This window comes from Leopardus geoffroyi, chromosome X, assembly GCF_018350155.1.
Source record: "Leopardus geoffroyi isolate Oge1 chromosome X, O.geoffroyi_Oge1_pat1.0, whole genome shotgun sequence".
NCBI classification, from domain to species: domain Eukaryota; kingdom Metazoa; phylum Chordata; class Mammalia; order Carnivora; family Felidae; genus Leopardus; species Leopardus geoffroyi.
In genome coordinates, this window is record NC_059343.1 from 35790267 (window position 1) to 35810080 (window position 19814).

A 19814-nucleotide genomic window follows, 5' to 3' on the forward strand; every position below is an offset into this window, starting at 1 on the left:
TAATTCAGTGCAGTATTATCATATAAAAAAACTTTCCCAAATAACATTTAAGTCACCAGAAGACCTTTGCTTCTGATCAACATTCTTTGAAGCTTAAAAAGGTCCCTGACTGGGAGAGAGCACAGTGCTCCAAAAGGAAACTCTGCTGAGATGTGTCAGCACCAGAAACTCCATGTGACCCTGGATGGGCACTGGATCTTGGATTCTTCAAAGTGGGGGGACTGTGCCAGGTTTCTTCCAAGCAAAACATTGTACCGTTTTGGTGACAATGAATTAAGTTGGGATTGTGTAGAATAACCCCAATTTTGGTGGGGGAGGCAAGGGGGAGAGGTTAATAAGCAAGATAAAGAAATGTCACAGAAATTTCATGCAAGGGTAGGACATCCAAGTTCTGTGTTTCCTATTAAATGCTGTATGCAGAAGCATCCTGCAAGCTAAATTTGCCTAACAGAAAAAAGTTCCCATATCTTCAATGGATGAGAATGACTGCGGTAATTTGGGATCCTTGATCAATATGAACTACTCACTGTCTCTTCTCAAAGACTGGTTCCTTCTTTTTTACCCAAATCCTACACTAAAAGACAACTAAGGTGCAAAATGTTCACCATGGGTCAAGTTAGGAATGTTTGAAGAAAATAAATTAACCTTGAAACAAAGAAGCGGATGTTTTTGGTAAAATTCCAGACATGTATCATTAGAAATTAACTACTGGCCCCACCAGGTGAAAGATGAAGGGAGGCCCTGAGAAGTCTATAGAGCTGATATACACACAAGTGAGTGTCACTGTTTTGGTTTTTTTTTAAACCTAGTTTTATTAAATATTGCTGCTTTGGGATGTGTTTATAACAACTCCCAGAACATTTTCATGTAAGGATTCAAAGCGGGCATATTAAAATACAGCTTCAATATAAAGTTTATCACAGTTTTACAGTATTCAAAAAAGACAGACCTGCCTTAAAAAACAAACAAAAACCAAAAGAAGGACTATTACACCCAAAACATAAGAAAACAATTAAATAAACAAGTTTGGCATTTCCATAACTTTATAGTATAAAACAGAATATTAAATCTATTACTGGCAAGCGGACACTGATGTTTTACCTAGTTTGAAATGTGTCCCATTTAAACACACTATACAAGTTCACTATACAAAAGATTGATGGTCTTTTTGAAGTGCACCCTGAAAATTTTTGCCAGTTTAGAATATTTATCTCTAAAAGTCAAAAAAGTCCTTTTTCTTTTTAAACTGAAGGCTAAATTCAGATTTTTTTTTTTTTTTTTTTTTTTTTTTTTTGCTGTTTTGTCTCATTTGTCAGCCTTCCTGGTTTAAAAACAATAGTGTCTATGGACGCCCACCAGGGGGCAGTGTAAGATTAGCCATTAAATCACGAACAGCTGCAAATATTGTGCATTCACCTGCAACAGAGAAAAATGGTCATTAGCTATTCGCAATACAGGAAAGATGATGTCAACACACCGGTGGGGGTAGGGATAATTAAATCTAAAAATCAGATTAAATTAAATTTAATTTAAATTTAATCAAATTAAATTAAATCTAAAAATCTAAAATCAGAAAGAACTTTAAGGGTCAAAATAAAAGACTAAATTTTAACTGCACAGATTATAGGGGATTAAGCTTTCGTGTTAAGTATCAAATGATACTTGGTTAGGGTTTTGTTTTCCTCATGGGGAAATTTTGGGTAAGTCCCAGTTAGGTGTGAACGTAGTAAGATAGGCCTAGAGTTTCTCCATAGAAACACTGGAGCATTGGATAAGCCTTTAAAGTTGGGTTTCGAGGCTGCGGACAGTTTGTTTATGCATTTTGAAGCTAATGCAAAGATCTAGTTCATATTTGTGTATCAGCTACAACATCTACGATGTCCTTCTAATGTCGCTTCAAAGACCAGATAAAAATGTCTAACGATAGCACTGTCCAGTAGAACTTTCTGCACTAATGGAAGTATTCTAGATGTGCACTATGGCTAGTGTGACTGAGGAACTGAATTTTAAATTTTATTTCATTTTAATCAGCTTAAATTTAAAAAGCTACATGTGGCCAGTAGTGACAATTATATTGGACAGTGCAGTTCTATGACATATATTGGAGTTTTCTCAAAATTAACGGAAATGATAACTTCTGGAGTTCAACATTAAATTCAATGGAAAAAAAAGTGATTTTTCGTAAAAGCACTTCACTGGGAGGGGAGAAGTAATGGGTTCGGAGGGGAGGGGGCGCTGAAGTATGGCACACCAACAATCCAAAAACAAGACTTGCTTGCGGGTGGAGGGGAGGCTAATCATTCATCCTTTCGATTTCCCCTTTGCTGAAAGAAACCAAAGACCCTGCCTCTTACTTCTTGTGAACATGACATATATTTAGACATAATCAACTGAAACCAGCTGTAAATAATATAAACCAAAAGCTGGCTCCCTGTCCTGGAGCATGGCCTGGTGCTACAGTGGCTACAAGTGAGAGAACCAGGGACCCCAATTGAATAATGAATGGCCTTTTGGCCAAGGGTGGGATGTGCAGTGACCCTGTGCAAGTTACTGCACGCTTCTTTCCAACTGGTACAGAAAGAAAATGAAACCCAAAGTTTGCCCCGTCTAAGGTAGAAATTAAAAAAAGAAAAGAAAAAAAAAAAAAAAAAAAAGAAAAACACTCCCAAAACATCCCAACAATTTCTCAAATAAAAGGAAAAGTTATATCCTTCTTTTTCCTTTTTAAAAACACATTTTCATTATTGGTAGGTAGAAAAACTTGTTTGATCCCAATAGGATCAAAACATTCTTTCCTCTTAATTGTAAATTCCACAAGACATAATAATGATAATCATCTGCTGGTGAAGGAATGGCGTTATCATCAAAGTTCTACTGGATTGCTACTTTGAAAATTCTTTTAGCTTTAAACTTTGATTTTTAAGGACCTATTTTTAGCTGAAAGAAGAGATAAGTCAAAGGATGAAAGCAGAAAATTGTAAGAAGTGGAAGAAGTATTAGAAGCATACCCTTCTCTACTGCCCAGTTCATTCCTTATAAACTATGCTTGAGTGAAAACTTGCCGATGTATACAATATGGAGAAATAAATGGCTACAAATAGAATTTCTCCCATGATTCCTGTCTCTAGTAAAATTTTGACACTGTGGTACCTAAAAATGTTTCAGAGAACAACTTTCCCTCATTTAAAAACATAATTCTGTTATCGTACTATTCTGAACAGAAAGCTACACAGGACTTCCTTAATATTAGATATAAGCAAATTTAAATGTAAATTTAATTTCCTGAAAATCAGAAACAAGGAAAATGGAAGAAACGTTCTCTTTGCTGAGCTTTTATGTGTTGTAACCAAAAATTTAGCACTGCCAGGAGGTGTGTGTTAAGTGTAGGCTACTATGTTATCGAAGGGACCTTGTTTATCTGCCAGAAACATTCAGGTTTCCTTGAAAATGTTGTTTGAGAGCTTCCTTGTGCACTTGGTGAAAAGGTTCACTTGCACCCACCTGACACTTATATAAGAAGCCCAAAAAGCAGTGATGCCATTTGTATCAGCTTTTATTCTTCACAAAACATTTAGAAGATACAGAACTTTGAATGATAATATTCTATTCATGATTGAACCATGAAGTATGAGAAACCGACATGCATTTCAACTGGTGATGTACAGAGTGGCAGGTTATCGATGGTAGTAGGGCAGGAATTCACGGCCATGAAAAGTCTATCATCCTAACCTAGGGCTCTGTGGCAATGTGTGCTATGAACACAAGCTTCTGGCATTAGCAGCTGGGTCAGTCCCGATAGTAAATCACTAACGAAAATGAAGTCCAGGCAGCAGAGACATGGACAAAAATGAAGAACCAGTGAGAAAGGAAGAAAGCGACAGGCAGACGTTAAGAGGGCCACAGCAATCAGCGCTCTAGTACTAGGATTGGGGGTGGGGTGGGGAAGGAGGTGGGGTGGGGGGAGGAGGAGGAATCTCTCAAAAGAACTCTTAAAACATATATGCAATACGATAGCATGTACCGGTCATGTACCTTGTCGCGGTGGGTTCATCTCTGCAAACCTCTTCAGAATGTTGCTGACCATCATGGGCGCAGCAACAGAAGAGTTCTGCTGTCTGGGAATGTCTGCCTGTTGGGTGGTGCCTGAGGCCATGTCATAAATGATTGGAACTATAATACTAACAGGCTCTTGGGGAGGGACCGATGTTTTCTGAGTTAGTTGAAGCTGAAGACACACAACACATACAAAGAGAATAAAAACGTAGTAAGAAAAAACATTTGCCTAAATTTATCAAGGGTACTATCATGGACTCTATCATATTAAGTTACCTCAGGCAAAAGAAAATGAAGTAGGACAAGAAAAGTGACAACTGAGTATTACGCTTAAGATACAACGGTGCCACACAATTATCTGGTTCAGTAAATTTCTGTTCTTACTAAAGGAACCAGGATTATGTCAAGTCTAAACTGACAATTAAGGAATCTGAGCCTATGTTTGGCAGCGAAGGGTAATCCTGCAGTTATCCCGAAGTTGTTCTACTATCCTCGCATGGCTTTTGCCTCAGGGGCTCTGCGCGCGCGCGCGCGCCCACACACACACACACACACACACACACACACACACACGCTGGATGGTACTTACAAAAAAAAGCATTTTGGATTTCAGCACCACAGCGGGCGTCCCAGGAGGCGCGATCGGTGGTGCACTGGGAGGAATGGTCAGGCAAAACTGAACGTTCCATTTTAGCTGTGTTGCCTGGTCAGGAAACTGTTTTGAAAAGAAATCATGATCAAGTCATATGAACATTTAAAATTATACTCTAGTACAGGAATCTGAAAGGTTAGCATTTTATTTTATACTCCATTATTAACAGGACATAAAGATGATAGCAGCCTGTATTATTTCAAAGAAAACGCATCCATAAAGTTACTAAATAAAAGTCAACTCCAGATTTCTGGGATGTGTTCCACTTTCCTTCCCTCCCACTCCATTAATTCCTGAGGCCTGTGGGTTCTGCTTCCTTGGTGGCTCTGACATCTGTTCCCGCCTCTCTATTTTCACTGATGCCACCCAACAAGTTCCAGGGTTCGTGACTTCTCCCGTAGCCCCTAATGGTCCCTTCTGGTGGCTGCCTCTCCCAGTTCCTCCTCCCACTACTGCCAGGCAAATGTCCTAGAGCACGGTTCTCATCAAGCTCACAAATGATCAGTGACACACAATGACATGCTGTTCCCTTCCCCTCCCAGGACCGAGACCCGGCATTCAAGGCCCTTCTTAGCTGGTGCCAACCTAGACTTCCCAGTCTCATTTCCAACCCCTTTCCTAAAACAAACTAGTCAAACTGTCAAACTGTATTAATAATTTTAAATTGTATTCAGTGGTGTCTTTTTTAGCTACATGAATACTTATTCCTTTAAAAACACAAAAGGGCATCCTTTTTGACATAAATGTTTCCTATAGGCTATCAGAAAGAACAGAAGCAAATGTTGAGACTATTAGCAAAGGAACACTGCTATCCCAATATTAACAGTAAAACACCAACTGGAAAAAGGAGTGAGGTATTTGGAATTAACCAAAGCAATACTAGAAACATCTGAATGAAAGTGTTGTAAGCTTGGAAAAATATAATCAGCTGCCATCTGAATTTCATCTATATGACACACTTTCACAGGAGAGAAGTGGAATTAGTCTCCCCAGAGAAGACAGTTTTTTTTTTTTTTTTAAATAAATGATATTAGGGCAATTGGGGGCATCAGAAAAAGCTAGATTCACACCTCACATTTGACGGTAAGATATATTTTATTTTATTAAAAAGTTTTTTTAATGTTTATTTATTTTTGAGAGAGAGAGAGAGACACAGAGACAAAGACAGAGAGTGAGTGGGGAATGGGCAGAGAGAGAGGAAGACACATAATTTGAAGCAGGCTCCAGGCTCTGAGCTGTCAGCACAGAGCCCGACACAGGGCTCAAACCCATGAACTGTGAGATCATGACCTGAGCCAAAGTCAGATGCTTAACTGACTGAGTCACCCAGGTGCCCCAACACGAAGATATATTTTAAATGGAACAAAAATTTAAATAAGTAATTAAAAAAATTAATCTATAACATTAAAAGAAATATTAAAAGAAGCCACGGGAGCACCATCTCAGTATCCAGGAGCAGGAAGAGTGTATTAAATACATTTGCTTTAAATTTTTTTTTAAATCTTTTTATTTATTTTTGAGAGTGAGAGAGACAGAGTGCAAGGAGGGGAGAGGCAGAGAGAGACGAGGATACAGAATCCGAAGCAGGCTCCAGGCTCTGAGCTGTCAGCACAGAGCCCGATGCGGGGCTTGAACGCACAAACTGCGAGATCATGACCTGAGCTGAAGTCGGACGGTTAACTGACTGAGCCACCCAGGCACCCTTAAATATATTTGCTTTAAAAAATTTTTTTTGTGATGTTTATTTTTTGAGAGCGAGAGAGAGCGAGAGAGAGAGCATGAGCAGGGAAGGGACAGAGAGAGAGGGAGACACAGAATCCGAGGCAGGCTCCAAGGCTCTGAGCTGTCAGCCCAGAGCCTGACGCGGGGCTCAAACTCAAAAGCCATGAAATCATGACTTGAGAGCTGAAGTCGGACACTTAACCGACTGAGCCACCCAGGCGCCCCAAATGTATTTGTTTTTATAAGAGGTACAACTCGGGTTGCCTGTGCGGAGGGAGACTGGATGGCTGGACAGGGATAGATGGGAAATTTTCCACTGTATCATCTTGATCTAAATTCAAAAGATGCAGGAAGACTGTATTACTTACTCAAAGATAAAATACAATTCAAGTTAAAAATTAAGAAGAGTTTAAGAGAAAAGCAGAGTACATAAAAAGGGGGAAAACCAATAAACATTGCTCCCACTAACTCCAACCCCTTCAGACAGATCTTGCTATACATAAAAGTGTGTATTTCTCTGTAACTTACCAGCTCTAGCTTCATAATATGCACACAGTCCCTGAGGATGTGTGTAGGAGCTCCTAACAGCTTGGTGAAGGCTATTAAAGTATTGGCTTTAAATGGCGGTCCTGCAACCTACAGGGATAAAGAAAGCAGGTTACTCTGCATTCTACGTCAACTCTTCTCTTTTGTTGATTATACAGGCAGACCTTAGAGATGGGAGTTCAGTTCCAGACTGCAATAAAGCAAGTATCGCAATGAAGCGAGTCAAACGAATCTTCTGGTTTCCCAGACCATATAAAAGTTATGTTTACACCATAGTGTAAGTGTGCAATGGTATTATGTCTAAACAGGGTACATATCTTAATTACAAAATACTTTACTGCTAAAACATGCTAAGCATCGTCTAAACTTGCAATGAGTCATAATCACTGATCACCATAACAAAAATGAAGAAGTCTGAAATATTGAGAGAATTACCAAAATGTGACAAAGAGACTTGAAGTGACCAAATGCTGTTGGGAAAATGGCCCCAACAGACTTGCTCAGTGCAGGGTTGCCACACATCTTCAATTTGTAAAAAATATACTATCTACGGAACGCAATGAGGTAAAGTGCAATAAAACGAGGTATGCCTGTATTAAAATTACGCGTTAATAAACACATACTCTTGTTTCAAAGAATTTCTCTAAAACTTGAAGTTCATCAGGTTTCCACTGTCCTGCATTTTCAGGTGTCACTTTTAGCTGAAGTGTTTGGTTGGTTTTGGGACTAAGGGCTACTCTGCATTTCAGCGCATCAGTTTTAAACATGATCACTCCAGGTTCGTTGGAGTTTATCAGCTGCAGCTGCAAAACATGAAGGGTGCATCAAGTGAACATGTGAGACAGCATGTAAGACAAGAGAAAATGAAAATGCTGCTGAGAAAATGGTTTCAAAGGGAAAACAGCTAAGTTGATACCTGTTCCCAAACAAAAATATCTAGGCAGTGAGCACCACCAGCTGCTAACATCCTCAAGAAAAAAATGTACATGATGTGTCCTTGATGGAAGAACAGAACGCAACCTATGGAATAGTTTTGTAAAATAACAACAAATTTGAGCCTGAACTCAGTAGTTAGATCTGTGGATGGACCAATATTATAGAAATATGAGGGTCAAAAGAACATGTTAAATAATTCCAAAGGGATGCAATGTTAGATCTGGACTGGGACCTTACACTGGCCCAGGGGTTGGCAATTTTTTCTGTGAAGTAATGGAGAATAATTATCTTCGGCTATATGGTCTCCGTTGCAACCACTCAATGATGCTATTACAGCTGAATTTACAGACAGTATGTAAATTAATGGGTGTGACTGTGTTCCAGTAAAACTTTTATTTACAAAAACAGGTGGTGGATAGGACTTGGCCCCTGGGCCAGTAGTTTATTGACCTCTGCTCTAGCTTAATATATTGATTATGCAGATGAGCAAAATGAAGTTCAAAGAGCTGAAAGCTTACACGGCTCATAAGTGGCAGAGGTAGGGTAGATTACAGATCTCATAATAATCATTTTTTAAAATACTAATTTATTCAACTTACGTTAAAACCTCGATTTTTCAAAACATCTGAATATAAAGGTTGCAAATTACCTTGGTGCCATCCATGGAGTAGATATTTTAAACATTCTTCTACTTCATTAAAACATACATACATCAACAGTTACCAGTAACTAAAATGTACTGAAAAACACTAAGACATTATGCTAAGGGCTTTCTATGAAATACCTCAAATTTCCACAATTGTTATGAGGTAGGTAAATACCACTATCTACTCTTATCAAAAAGGGGAAGAGATTTGCCTAAGCTTGTAGTAGCACGTGGCATGGCCTGTGTACAAACCCAAGAGGCCGGGCTCCAGAACCGGTACCATCAACCCTGAACTATCTCATAAGGGTTATCACCACAGGACAGAGTTTTTTCTATAAAAATTTTACCTCAATTCAATCGCCCATGTATTGAAAAAGTTTTCCACCTTGTGATCATAAATAATTTTATTTCAGTGGAGAAGCCAATTCCAGAGGGCAAATAGTCACTTGTATGCTAGTCTCTCCAGAGCCAGATCTTGGATACGTTTGTCCTATGACATTGTAGGGACCTTGTGGGACCTATCTCCAGATCCATGTTAGCCACAGCAGAGCAAACGTAAAATGCAGGAATATGTTAATGTAAGAATGGAAAATAAAATAGTGCAGTGCATTTTTAACACCAGAGCAGGGTGAAAAACATAGTTCTAAACAAGCTAGTTAAAGGAGGTGAAGGAATATCAATTTCATTCAGATCCTGTTCTGTGGGGCAGCTTAGCACCCGCCTTTGACAATCACCACTTTTGAGTTCACTAGGTACCCGTACCGTTTCTTGTTGAATAATTCTTTGAAGGTGTCGTCTCATGATGACGGATCCAAGGAATCTCTCAAGTGGAGAACAAAGGTAACTACCTGCCAGACCAGGCACAAGGCCTGGTGTTGGAGAGGGCAGCAGTAAAATGTTCAAGGCACTGTGAGTGAGGATGGTAGGTATGGAGGCTGCCCAGGAGCGCTGAGGTAGTTTACGAGGTGGAGGCATGTTTGTTGGCAAAGTCTGGGAACCTGTGGGAAGGAAAACATGTCATTTCATCTACAAATCACACTGTCTCGTTCTGTTTCGCTTTTATTATAAATCTTTGATGTTCTAAAGCAACCCATACTGTTCATTACTCTTTGTGCTATAACAATCATATTAGCTTCCTGTTAGCAAAATGGTCAGACTTATTCTCCCCATAGCTAGGTCCATTGCAAAGTGGCTTTGTAGCAAGTCTTTCAAGGGATGGAGTCTACTTTACCTGGAATCTGGGCTGGCCTTGTGACTTGCTCACTTACAGAATGTGGTAGAAGGGACATGGTGCCAGCAACAAACCTAGGGTTCCACTCACGTTTCTGAAACCCTGTCCACCCATCAGGTCAACAAGCCTGTGTTCGAGTATGAGACCACATGGAACAGAGGAAGCCACACCAACTGGGACCACTTTAAGCCAGTCAGGCCCCAGCCAACCACAGAAGCGTGAGTGAGCAAAACAGAGTCTGGAAAACTTGCCCAGCTTGGCTTAGCCCAAAATCACCAAGCTACACAATGGTGAGTTAATACAAGATTGTTTTAAGTCATGAAGTGTTACATGGCAAAGCTAACTAACATATGTGTACAATTTTTCTCTTCTGTGTTAACTTGCATAACCTTATCAGTTAACTTTAGGTGTCTTTTAAGGTCTAGTAGCTAAGTTAGTAACAGAACAAAGGGGGTCAACCTCACAAGATTTCTGGAGGAGACATTTCTTTCTTACGTTTTGCTTAACTTTGCAAACTATTGTTAACCAATTTACTAAGTGGATAAAAGTTTAAGTTATTAAGTATCCCCATTTAACAAGTAGGTCATGGCTTTCAAATGTGAGGATGGAAAAAAATAGGTCATTTGGAGGTTAGACTAAAAATGAACACAAAAATGGTGATGACACTCACTTGTTCCAGCTCGAGGGGAATGAGAAGCATCTGGAACCGGAGAATGTAGTGATGGGTTGGCTGGTGACATTCCAGGCATGCGCGTTGCTGGTGAGGGGCCAGACACTTGAGGAGACCCTGGCCAGTTCCCGGCTCTTCCACTTGGTGACACCATAGTGTATGGAGAACTAGGGTCCAGGGTTCCTGTAAACAAGTAAACAGATGGTTTTCAAAACCTGTATTTTAATAACTGAAAAGTACTTGACAGCACTGAAACACTCGACACTTTACAAGGTGACTGCTTTATTTTTTCTTTTGCTATTTCACTGAAGTATGATGCTTCTTAACATGATACAAAATTAGAAAAATACAGACCGAGGCAGGATAAAATTTACCTTCACCCAAGCTTCAACATGGACATTGTGTAACAACCTACTATTTTCAAAGCCTATTTGCAAACATGTTTGAAAATGTTGAGCAAAAAAATCTCCAAGCTCATTTAAGGGCAGAAATCTACTTTTCAAGTAACACTGACAAATTACATTTTCATTCTACTCAACGCTGAGGACAGGAAAATTTTGTTTTATTTACTAAAGGCTACACTGAGAAATGAACCAAGAATCAAGTTTTGAAAGCAGCAACTTCCTGAACAATTTGATATTTAAATTTCATCCTGCAGATACCGTTAACATATTATATATACACCCCTCCGTAACCAAACGACAAACTGAGAAAACACTTTTACCATGTATCAGAGGAGAGTAGACGGTCCCAATTTCAAGTTTCATAAATAGTTCAGAAAAAAAACACAAGAATATATAGGCAGGGCATAAAATGAGAAATACCAAAGATCCATGGGGGGCAGGGGGACGGTTCAATTTCATTAATAATCCAAGAAACTTTCACCTATCAAAATGACTTAGATTTTTGAAAATCATTAATACCCTGTGTTGGCAATGATGCAGGAAAATAGATACTCTTGTTTGATGCTAGAGGAAATTGACATAGCCTTTCAGGTGAGCAATTTGCAGTATGCTTCAAAAGCTTTAGAATTTCTCAAACCCTTTGAAACAGCAATTCCACTTCTAGTAACTAACCTAAGGAAATAATTAGGTGAGCAGAGATGATACCATTTTTAGTTGTAAAAAAAAAAAAAAAAAAAGGAAACATTCTAAACATATGATAGGAGGACAGTTACATTACAGTATGCCGAGACGAGGGAATACTATGAAGTCATTTAGTATGACGATGTAGAGTTTTTACTGACAGAAATGTTCCTACAAATATTAACAGTAGAGAGTAAAACCACAGATGCTACATAGCTGTAATTAACTGGGAAAGTTCTTCATGTTGTGATTTGGCATGGCATTAGAATAAAATAAATGAAAAAAGTAAGGCACTGAAGTGTGTTGTCATGAGTGTAAAAGAGAAGGGGAGAGTACACTTACAGGTATCTGCTTCTGTACGCATAAAACACCTCTGCAAGAACACATGAAAAATTAATAACACTAAATGCCTCTGGGAAGAGGAACTAGGTGGTTGGTGGCATAGAAACCCTTCACTGGCTACCTCTTCTTTATGTGAACCAATTCAAAATAGATTATTTTTAGTTAAAAAGTTAGAAAATCCAAGTCTCAATACATATGGTACAGTCCCAACTATCGGGGGAGGTGTCTGAGGGGAGAGACAAGCATACAGGTGGAGGGCAACAGAGATGCAAGCAGGCAGGCAAGCAGGGGGTGCGTGACGGGAAGAGCAAGGCAGGGCGAGGGAGAGAGAGACAGAGGGTTCAAAGCAGAGAGGCCAACTGGTAGGTCTCTGCGTGGTGGGATTAGGACAAATTCATTCTTTTGCGATTTCCCCAATAAACAGAGTGCTACTTTTGCAATACGAAAATAATTTATTTAACAAAACAACGACTTTCACGTCAAATTCTTATGCTATCACGATTTCCATGTACAGACTCACCATGTGGACTAGCAAAACTGGCCCCTGGTCCTATTGAGATTCCATGCGAGGATGGGGGAGGAGTTGGAACAAATGACGCTGGTGAAGGGGCTCTCAAAGCCCCACTGGGGGAGCTGGCAGCATGCAGATTCCCTAATGAAGGAAAATAATTATAGATGATCTTGCAGGACACATATTATGTCCTGGCCGAGGACCTCAAGTTAAGACTCTCTCAACAGACTAAAGAAATAAGTAGTAAAGCTCCCATAAATAGCATAAAGAAAATCTGGAATGATTTTGTTATCGAACGAGAGAGAGACAGAGAGTCAGAGACAGAGAGAGAGGGAGAGATCAATTCCCTGGGGCCCAAATTCTAGCCCTTATATTGACTGAGTTCTACAAAAATATCCAGTGTACTTTTTTTTATTCGCTCATTGATTCAGCACGTGGGCATGAATGTCAATTTCACGCCAAGCACTGTTGTAGGCACTGGGGATGCAGCAGTTCACAAGAGACAAAAATTCCTGCCCTCACGGAGCTTATATTCTAGTAAAATGAGAAAGACAAACCAATATATGTCAGTGATAAGAACTATGGAGAAAAACAGGGCAAGGAAAGGGGGCAATTTCATGTAGTGGCAGAGGTGGGTGCTATCGTTGATATAAAGCAACCCGAGAAGACCGCTCTGAGAGCATGTGGGCCTTGTCACAAAGAAACTGAAGGGTAAGGCATGAAGATACCCAGGGGATAAGGTATTCCAGGCAAAAAGAAGAGCTAGTACAGAGGCCCCAGAGGCAGGAGCATAAATACCAGGGAGGAGGCCAGTGTGGCTGATCAGTGGGTGCACAGGGTCAGTGGGAGGAGATGAGGACAGAGAGGTGGCTGTGGGGGGTGTCCCCAGATCACACGGGGGCTTGTAGGCCCACTCTAAGGACACAGGGTTTACCCTGAATGAGACAGGAAACCACTGCAAAGTTTGGAGCAAAGGAGTCATAAACTAGCTTCTGTTTCCAAAGGATCACTCCAGGCGTTGTGTGGAAAATAAGACTGTAGGACAAGGGCAGGGAAACCAGTTAGAGGCCACATTAATAATCCGAGTGAAAGACGGTTAATGGCTTGGGCGAGGGCGGAGGCTGAGGAAGTGAAAAGCGGTTAGAGTCTGGATAAATTCTGAGTACAGAGCGGACAGTGACCGGTAACTGCTCAAGTGGGTGCGCGAGGAAGAGGGGTCGGGCACGACTCTAACAGCTCTGGCCAAGCGGCAGGAAGGAAGGGGCTGCCATTTCCGGAGATAGGGTGGGGGCAGGGGCGGGTGTTAGGAGTTCAAGTCTCAGCCACTGTCTAGACATCTACAAGGACATGCTGACTAGACAGCTGGGAGATACAGGACTTGAGTTCAGGGGAGAGGTCTAGATGGCAGATATTAAAAAACTGAGAGCCAGAAGCTTAAAGATGGGATTTACCACAGGACTAGTTTCAACTGAGGATCAGGAAAGGGGGAACCGTGCTACCAAAACTATAAATAAATTCAACACTGAAATATTTGCTACATTACCATAACTATCCTCCGTACCAGCAGGTTTTAAATTCTCTACTGCGTGAGAGAATTTCATATTTTTTATGTTCTACACGTAATGTAGTGCCTTACATTCAGTAAATACGTTCATCAACTCGACTAACCTTTAAGTGTCATACTTAGATAGTTAGCTGTGGGTTTGCTGTGGGGATTAAATGGATGAAGTGCTTAGAACATGGCCTGGCACACAGCAAATTCTATATACCTGTCTGCTTCTAGAATTACTTCAAAATTATTTCTACTTCCTTTTATATAAAACCTCACTCATCTCCTAGAAACACACTCCCCCTTGGGTTCTATGCTCATGTCTCCTGTTTTTCTCCTTGCTCCCTGGCAGCATCTTCTCAGGCTCCTGCTCCTGGGAAGCAGCTGCCAGTACTCGTCAGGGTCTGCGCTCACCCACCGAACTCAGCCTTCGGTGACCTTAGACAACAGGACAGTAACTTCCAAATCCTCATCTGTAGTCCCAGCACCTCTGATGAGCACGTAAGGGATCATCTACCCAAGAAATGTGATACCTATCTTCCATGCTGGATGATGAGCTGGAGGGTGGGGCCGGTGTCTGGCTCACTGCTGAATCCCCAGCACCACACAGCACTGGCACAGGGCAAGAACTCAAGCAACACTAACAGATCGTTCAGTTACAAGTAAAAATTCGGCATCCTCAAACAATTTCACAGCGCACTTCATGGGGCTGCCAACAGAGCCATTTTGATTGGACGAGCAGGCTGTGCCCCCCTCTGAGGGGCACGTCTCACATACCAGGGCTTGGCCAACTTTTTCTGTGAGGGGTTCCAGCACAGCAGGAAAGCAGCCTCGACACTGCACGAATGGGTGTAGCTGGGTTCCGACAAAACTACAAAAACAGGTGACGGGCAGGACTTGGCCCAGGGCCTTCGTTTGTTGGCCTCTGACATAGATCATATTGTGATTAGCACTTCTTGGAGCTGTGCCGTGAGCCTGGCTCTGGGTGACAATATCTCCACTTAATTCAAACCTGAATCGTGAACACAGATTTCACAATCCTGCCATAAGGAACAAATGGCCAATATTTAGCCAGAGATAAGGAGTTGTTTCTGAAGTCAAGGCTACATGTGTGGTGCGTGCGTGTGCGTATTCTGGATGTGAAAGTTGAACATGACAAGAGCACAGGTAAGACCTTACCTGGAGACTGTGTGTGCATCATAGAGGGAGACTGATTAACTGTGCTGTGGTAAGATGTAGGGGGCGAAGTAAGAGGATAAGCGCCTGATGACCCTGGCTGCTTGGGAAACGGCTGAAAAGAAAACAAGTAAACGTTGGTCAAACGGCCACCCAAGTAGATTATATAGTACATACAGCACACAGCCTACAGCTCAAGTGTTAACATTTACACATTTCACTGGTTACAAAACAGGAAACATGATATGAAAATGTGCAAAATACACAATAATTCAGAAATTTAAGAACTCTCTGACTTTCGAAATGTTTAAAACACAGCAAGAATCTCACTCCTGACCTTGTAATCCCCTTGCTTATATCCCTCAAAATGTTTTTTGCTCATCTTATCTACCATATCACTGATTTATCTGTATCAGTGATCTACCATTTCACCGATTCTAAGATTTTCTTCCCCTCCACGTTTTCACATCTCTGAAATCAGGGTGTGTCTTTCAATTCATGGCATGGCATAGCGACACTGGCAGTGTTGTTTCTGGCAGATCATAAAAAACAGTGCAACTCCCATTTGGTGGAGATTTAAAGGCAGTGAAACATGGTAGTACAGCCTATCTCTACTCCCCTTTACCTTCATCTCCAGCAAAGAAAAGCCTAGGACGACGTAATTCTTCCTAATCCGGTTTTTTATTTGAGTTACAAATCACATATAGTCAAGTACACACATCCTAACAAACACATGGTCTGATGGATTTTTACAACTGTAACTGCCACATGGATCAAGACACTGAAGAACGCTCCCAGTGCCCCGGAGGCCTCCCTCATACACCTCCCAAGTCTTTAGCACCTTCCCAAAGGTAGGCACTATTCTGACCTCTGTCACTCAAGCTTGATTTTGCCTCTTTTCACATTTTACATCAATACTGAATGTACTTATTAGTGTCTGGCTTCTTCTGTTCAACATTATGTCGGCAAAATTCGTCATGCTGTTGCATGCAGTGCAGCAGGAAGTTTGTTTTTTTATTTCTGTAAAGTATCCCATTGCATTAGTATACCCCAACTTATTCACTCATTCTGCTGTTTGATATTTGGGTAGCTTACAAGTTTTAGATAAATCAGGCTGATATGGATATTCTTGTGTTTTCTGGGGCATTTCTGTTGCTCATACCCCTAAGAGTAGAATTGTTAAGTCAGAGGTAAGCGTAATGTTCACATTTAACACCCTGGAGCACTTCTAAACACCACTGCATGGGAGCTGTACCATTTTATGCACCCTCTACTAGTAAGTGAGTTTCCGTCACTGCTAATACCTAATGTTGGCAAGAATTGTCAGTTTTCTCCTCCAAGCCATTTTTGTGGGTGTGGAGTATTCTCTCACTGTGCTTTCAAGCTGTATTTCTGTGATGCCAAACGATGTGGAACACCCTTTCTGTGCCTCCTGGCCACCTGGATATCATCCTCTTTGTGATCACATGGGTGATCACCTCACAGCATTTTAAGTCTGAGGTTAGAGCTAGTTCTGGTAATTCACTTGCCATTACTAGAAGCTTCTTCCTCTCCCTCTGTCTCTATTTTTTCATATGGACGTCCTGGATATCTTGGGCCCACCAAGGACCTCCTTGCCTTTCAACAGAGACGCCCAGACACCCGTAGAAGCCGTGAAGTTAGGCAAATATGATACCATTTGTAATTTCAGCTAGACATCACCTGTTGCTGGGGTGGTGGCTGGAGCTGTGAGATTAAAGAATCCATCATATCTCCCCCTATGGGAGAAGGGGGATTATCATCCTCGTTTACAGACCTTCTTCGAGCATCCTGATTGCTGTCAACAAACATATTCAGGAATGTCTATGGATATAAACAGGTAGAATTCAGATTATTTTACCTACCTTTAGTAGAATATGTTTAATCATTTAGATTATTTTAACACAAACAAATACACCATGCCCAACTCTGAAAGGTAAGTTTGATACGTGGCCACTTCCAGGACAAACTGGAAGACATATTGATAATTTTGAAGGAAGGCGGGGAAAGTGAGGAAATAACATCTAAGTTAAAAGTCCTCTCAAGAAGTATTGTGCAAGTACAAAGTTGAAGAAAGAAGTATACCCTGGTACCTCCCCACACCAGGTCCAAGTATTTTCTTGTTAACTTCTGAATCAGAAACGCAGGAAAAAAGAGAAAAGTTGTATGTTGGCCATATAAATCACTTCAGTGACTTTGTGAAATGTCCTATTTGGTAAGAGTTCTCTACCTTCTGAGCTAGAAAATATGACAGAAGAAAACTGAATACAGAAACCAAGCCATCTTTCCTCTTTTTATCTTAACGCGACTGAAATCTTGAACCACCAAGAGTGGGACAATCTTGTTTTATGGTGTATTTCATCAAAATTTCAGCAAGGCGACCAGACTTTGCATCTCAAGCATTCTCTTCCTTTTAATACGCTCCACCTTCCCAATCTTCAAAAACATAGATCAAAAGCTTATCAGGATCACTAGAAAGCTTTTCAAAGTATGCGGTCTGATATCTAATAAAAGATGATGGATTGACAATGCACATTTTATCTTTTCCGAGTAACCCACTGAAAGTCCTAAAACTTTTTTTCAAGCAGTAAGTCACAAAGACAGAACGAGAGAAGAGAAAAATAGCCATGAATTCTGGAGGCTGCAGAGCAGATGGCTGAGTGGTAACTGAACTATCTGATGTGAGGAAGTTGTAGCCTAAAGCGAGCAGTGGGGAAAGCCAAGAAGCAAAGCTATTTCTGTGCAGATCCCCAAGACATGTAGGAACCGGCAGCACTAGACACCTCTGGAAGGGGGGATGAAAAGTGAGACTAAAAATAGGACTGCCCGAAAGTCTTTTTAGGTGACATGGAAAGCCTCCCAGAACCTCTGTCAGGCTCACTGGGTGAGGCTGACCTCTACCACCTTGGTGGAGAGTCTCTGACTAGGGGGGTTCCGGCGCCAATTGAGAGGAGCGCCATATTAAAAATGAAGACCACGGGGGGTCTGGTGGGCTCACTCGGAAGAGCATGTGACTCTTGATCTCAGAGTCGTGAGTTTGAGCCCCACGCTGGGGGTGGAGATTACTTTAAAAAAACAATGAAGATTAAAGCTTACATACTGAATGTTGAAAATAGTATTCTCCTTCTCTTATTTGACTTGCCAGAAACTGGGGGCCAGATGCATCCCATCTATGCAGAGACTTGAATACTCCTCCCCTGGCACTCCCACCGGCCCAACAGAAAGACCTAAATCTACTGACACTGGGAGTTAGCCAAAGAAATGGCCCAAGCAGGTGATCCTGCAGTGAAAACCACAGTCAGCAAGTCTCACCTTTAAATAAGAACAGCAAGGGGGCACCTGGGTGGCTCATTCAGTTAAACATCTGACTCGATTTTGGCTCAGGTCATGATCTCATTGTTCGTGTGATAGAGCCCTGTGTCGGGCTCTGCACTAACAGCACAGAGCCTGCTTGGGATTCTCTCTTTCCCTCTGCCCCTCCCTTGCTTGCGCATGCGTGCACTCTCTCAAAAATAAACATTTAAATAAACAAATAAATACGAGCAGTGAGTTAAGAATCACCAATATGGGGGCGCCTGGGTGGCGCAGTCGGTTAAGCGTCCGACTTCAGCCAGGTCACGATCTCGCGGTCCGTGAGTTCGAGCCCCGCGTCGGGCTCTGGGCTGATGGCTCAGAGCCTGGAGCCTGCTTCCGATTCTGTGTCTCCCTCTCTCTCTGCCCCTCCCCCGTTCATGCTCTGTCTCTCTCTGTCCCAAAAATAAATAAACGTTGAAAAAAAAATTTAAAAAAAAAAAAAAAAGAATCACCAATATGAAAGAGATCAGAACAACAAAAAAGCAAGGTGGATGAAATGGAAAGTATGTAGGAAGAAAAGAGGTACAAGAAGATAAGATAGCCATTTACAACAAGGTATCATAAAATGAACATTTAATGACTATTTAGAAACAATAGAGAACTCCTGGGAATTTTTTAAAAGATCACAAAAAAAATTATCAAAAATAGAAAGCTTGAAAGAAAACATGAGGAAATCTCCCAAAAATAAAGAGACAAAAACAGGGAAGATAAGAAAACTAGAGGAAAAGTCCAGGATACCAATCAGAATAGTAGGGGTTCCAGAAAGAGCTAACAGAGAAAACAAAGAAGAATTGAAAAATGATACAAGGCAACTCCCAGAGCAAAAGGATGTGGGTTTCCAGAGTGAAAGAGCCCACTTAATTACATAAGGTTCAAGAACTGGAATGAGATTAAATACTTCAGTGGTCACAACGGAAGTTAGAAGACAATGGAGCAATGTCTTCAAAATTCTCACAGAAAATGATTATAATCTCAAATTCTACACTTAGCCATTCTCTCAATCAGATGAGGGTAAACTAAAGATGTTTTTAGGCACACAAGGTCTCAAATTAACCTCCCACGTACCTTCTCCCAGGAAACTATGTAGGAGGTTTTCTACGAAAACAATGGAGTAAACCAAGAAAAAGACCTGCGGTGCAAAGCCACAAGGCATGCAACGCAAGAGAGAAGTAAAGGACTCTCTCTCCCTCTTCACTATCCCTCTACAGATTCCTGAATCAAAACTGTGCAACAGGTCTGGAGCACTACCATTCCAGATTGGAGGTCAGAGGATTATAGAAGAGATTTCTTCAAGATGAAACCAGTGAGGTAGCTGATATATGA

General features: G+C 41.1%; 1 protein-coding gene and 1 long non-coding RNA gene across 5 annotated transcripts in view; one reads left to right on the plus strand and one right to left on the minus strand.

The window, feature by feature from the left end:
* The window catches only part of LOC123595341, a 59151-nt gene that overhangs the window by 4663 nt on the left and 34674 nt on the right, over positions 1–19814 (plus strand). Inside the window, exon 2 of the long non-coding RNA XR_006711134.1 lies at positions 9904–10076. This is a non-coding gene — a long non-coding RNA (uncharacterized LOC123595341). The remainder of the gene's footprint in view (positions 1–9903; positions 10077–19814) is intronic.
* The window catches only part of MED14 (mediator complex subunit 14), a 66377-nt gene continuing 47355 nt past the window's right edge, over positions 793–19814 (minus strand). Inside the window, exons 22-31 of one of the 4 annotated variants that reach the window (XM_045472940.1) lie at positions 16821–16961; positions 15123–15234; positions 12404–12535; positions 10457–10639; positions 9318–9553; positions 7597–7776; positions 6956–7063; positions 4643–4768; positions 4033–4225; positions 793–1416 (exon numbers count right to left, since the gene is read on the minus strand). In XM_045472940.1, the coding sequence (XP_045328896.1) occupies positions 1343–1416; positions 4033–4225; positions 4643–4768; positions 6956–7063; positions 7597–7776; positions 9318–9553; positions 10457–10639; positions 12404–12535; positions 15123–15234; positions 16821–16961 (1485 nt within the window). In that variant the 3' untranslated portion in view covers positions 793–1342. The remainder of the gene's footprint in view (positions 1417–4032; positions 4226–4642; positions 4769–6955; positions 7064–7596; positions 7777–9317; positions 9554–10456; positions 10640–12403; positions 12536–15122; positions 15235–16820; positions 16962–19814) is intronic. The other 3 variants (XM_045472941.1, XM_045472942.1, XM_045472943.1) reach the window with 3 other exon arrangements.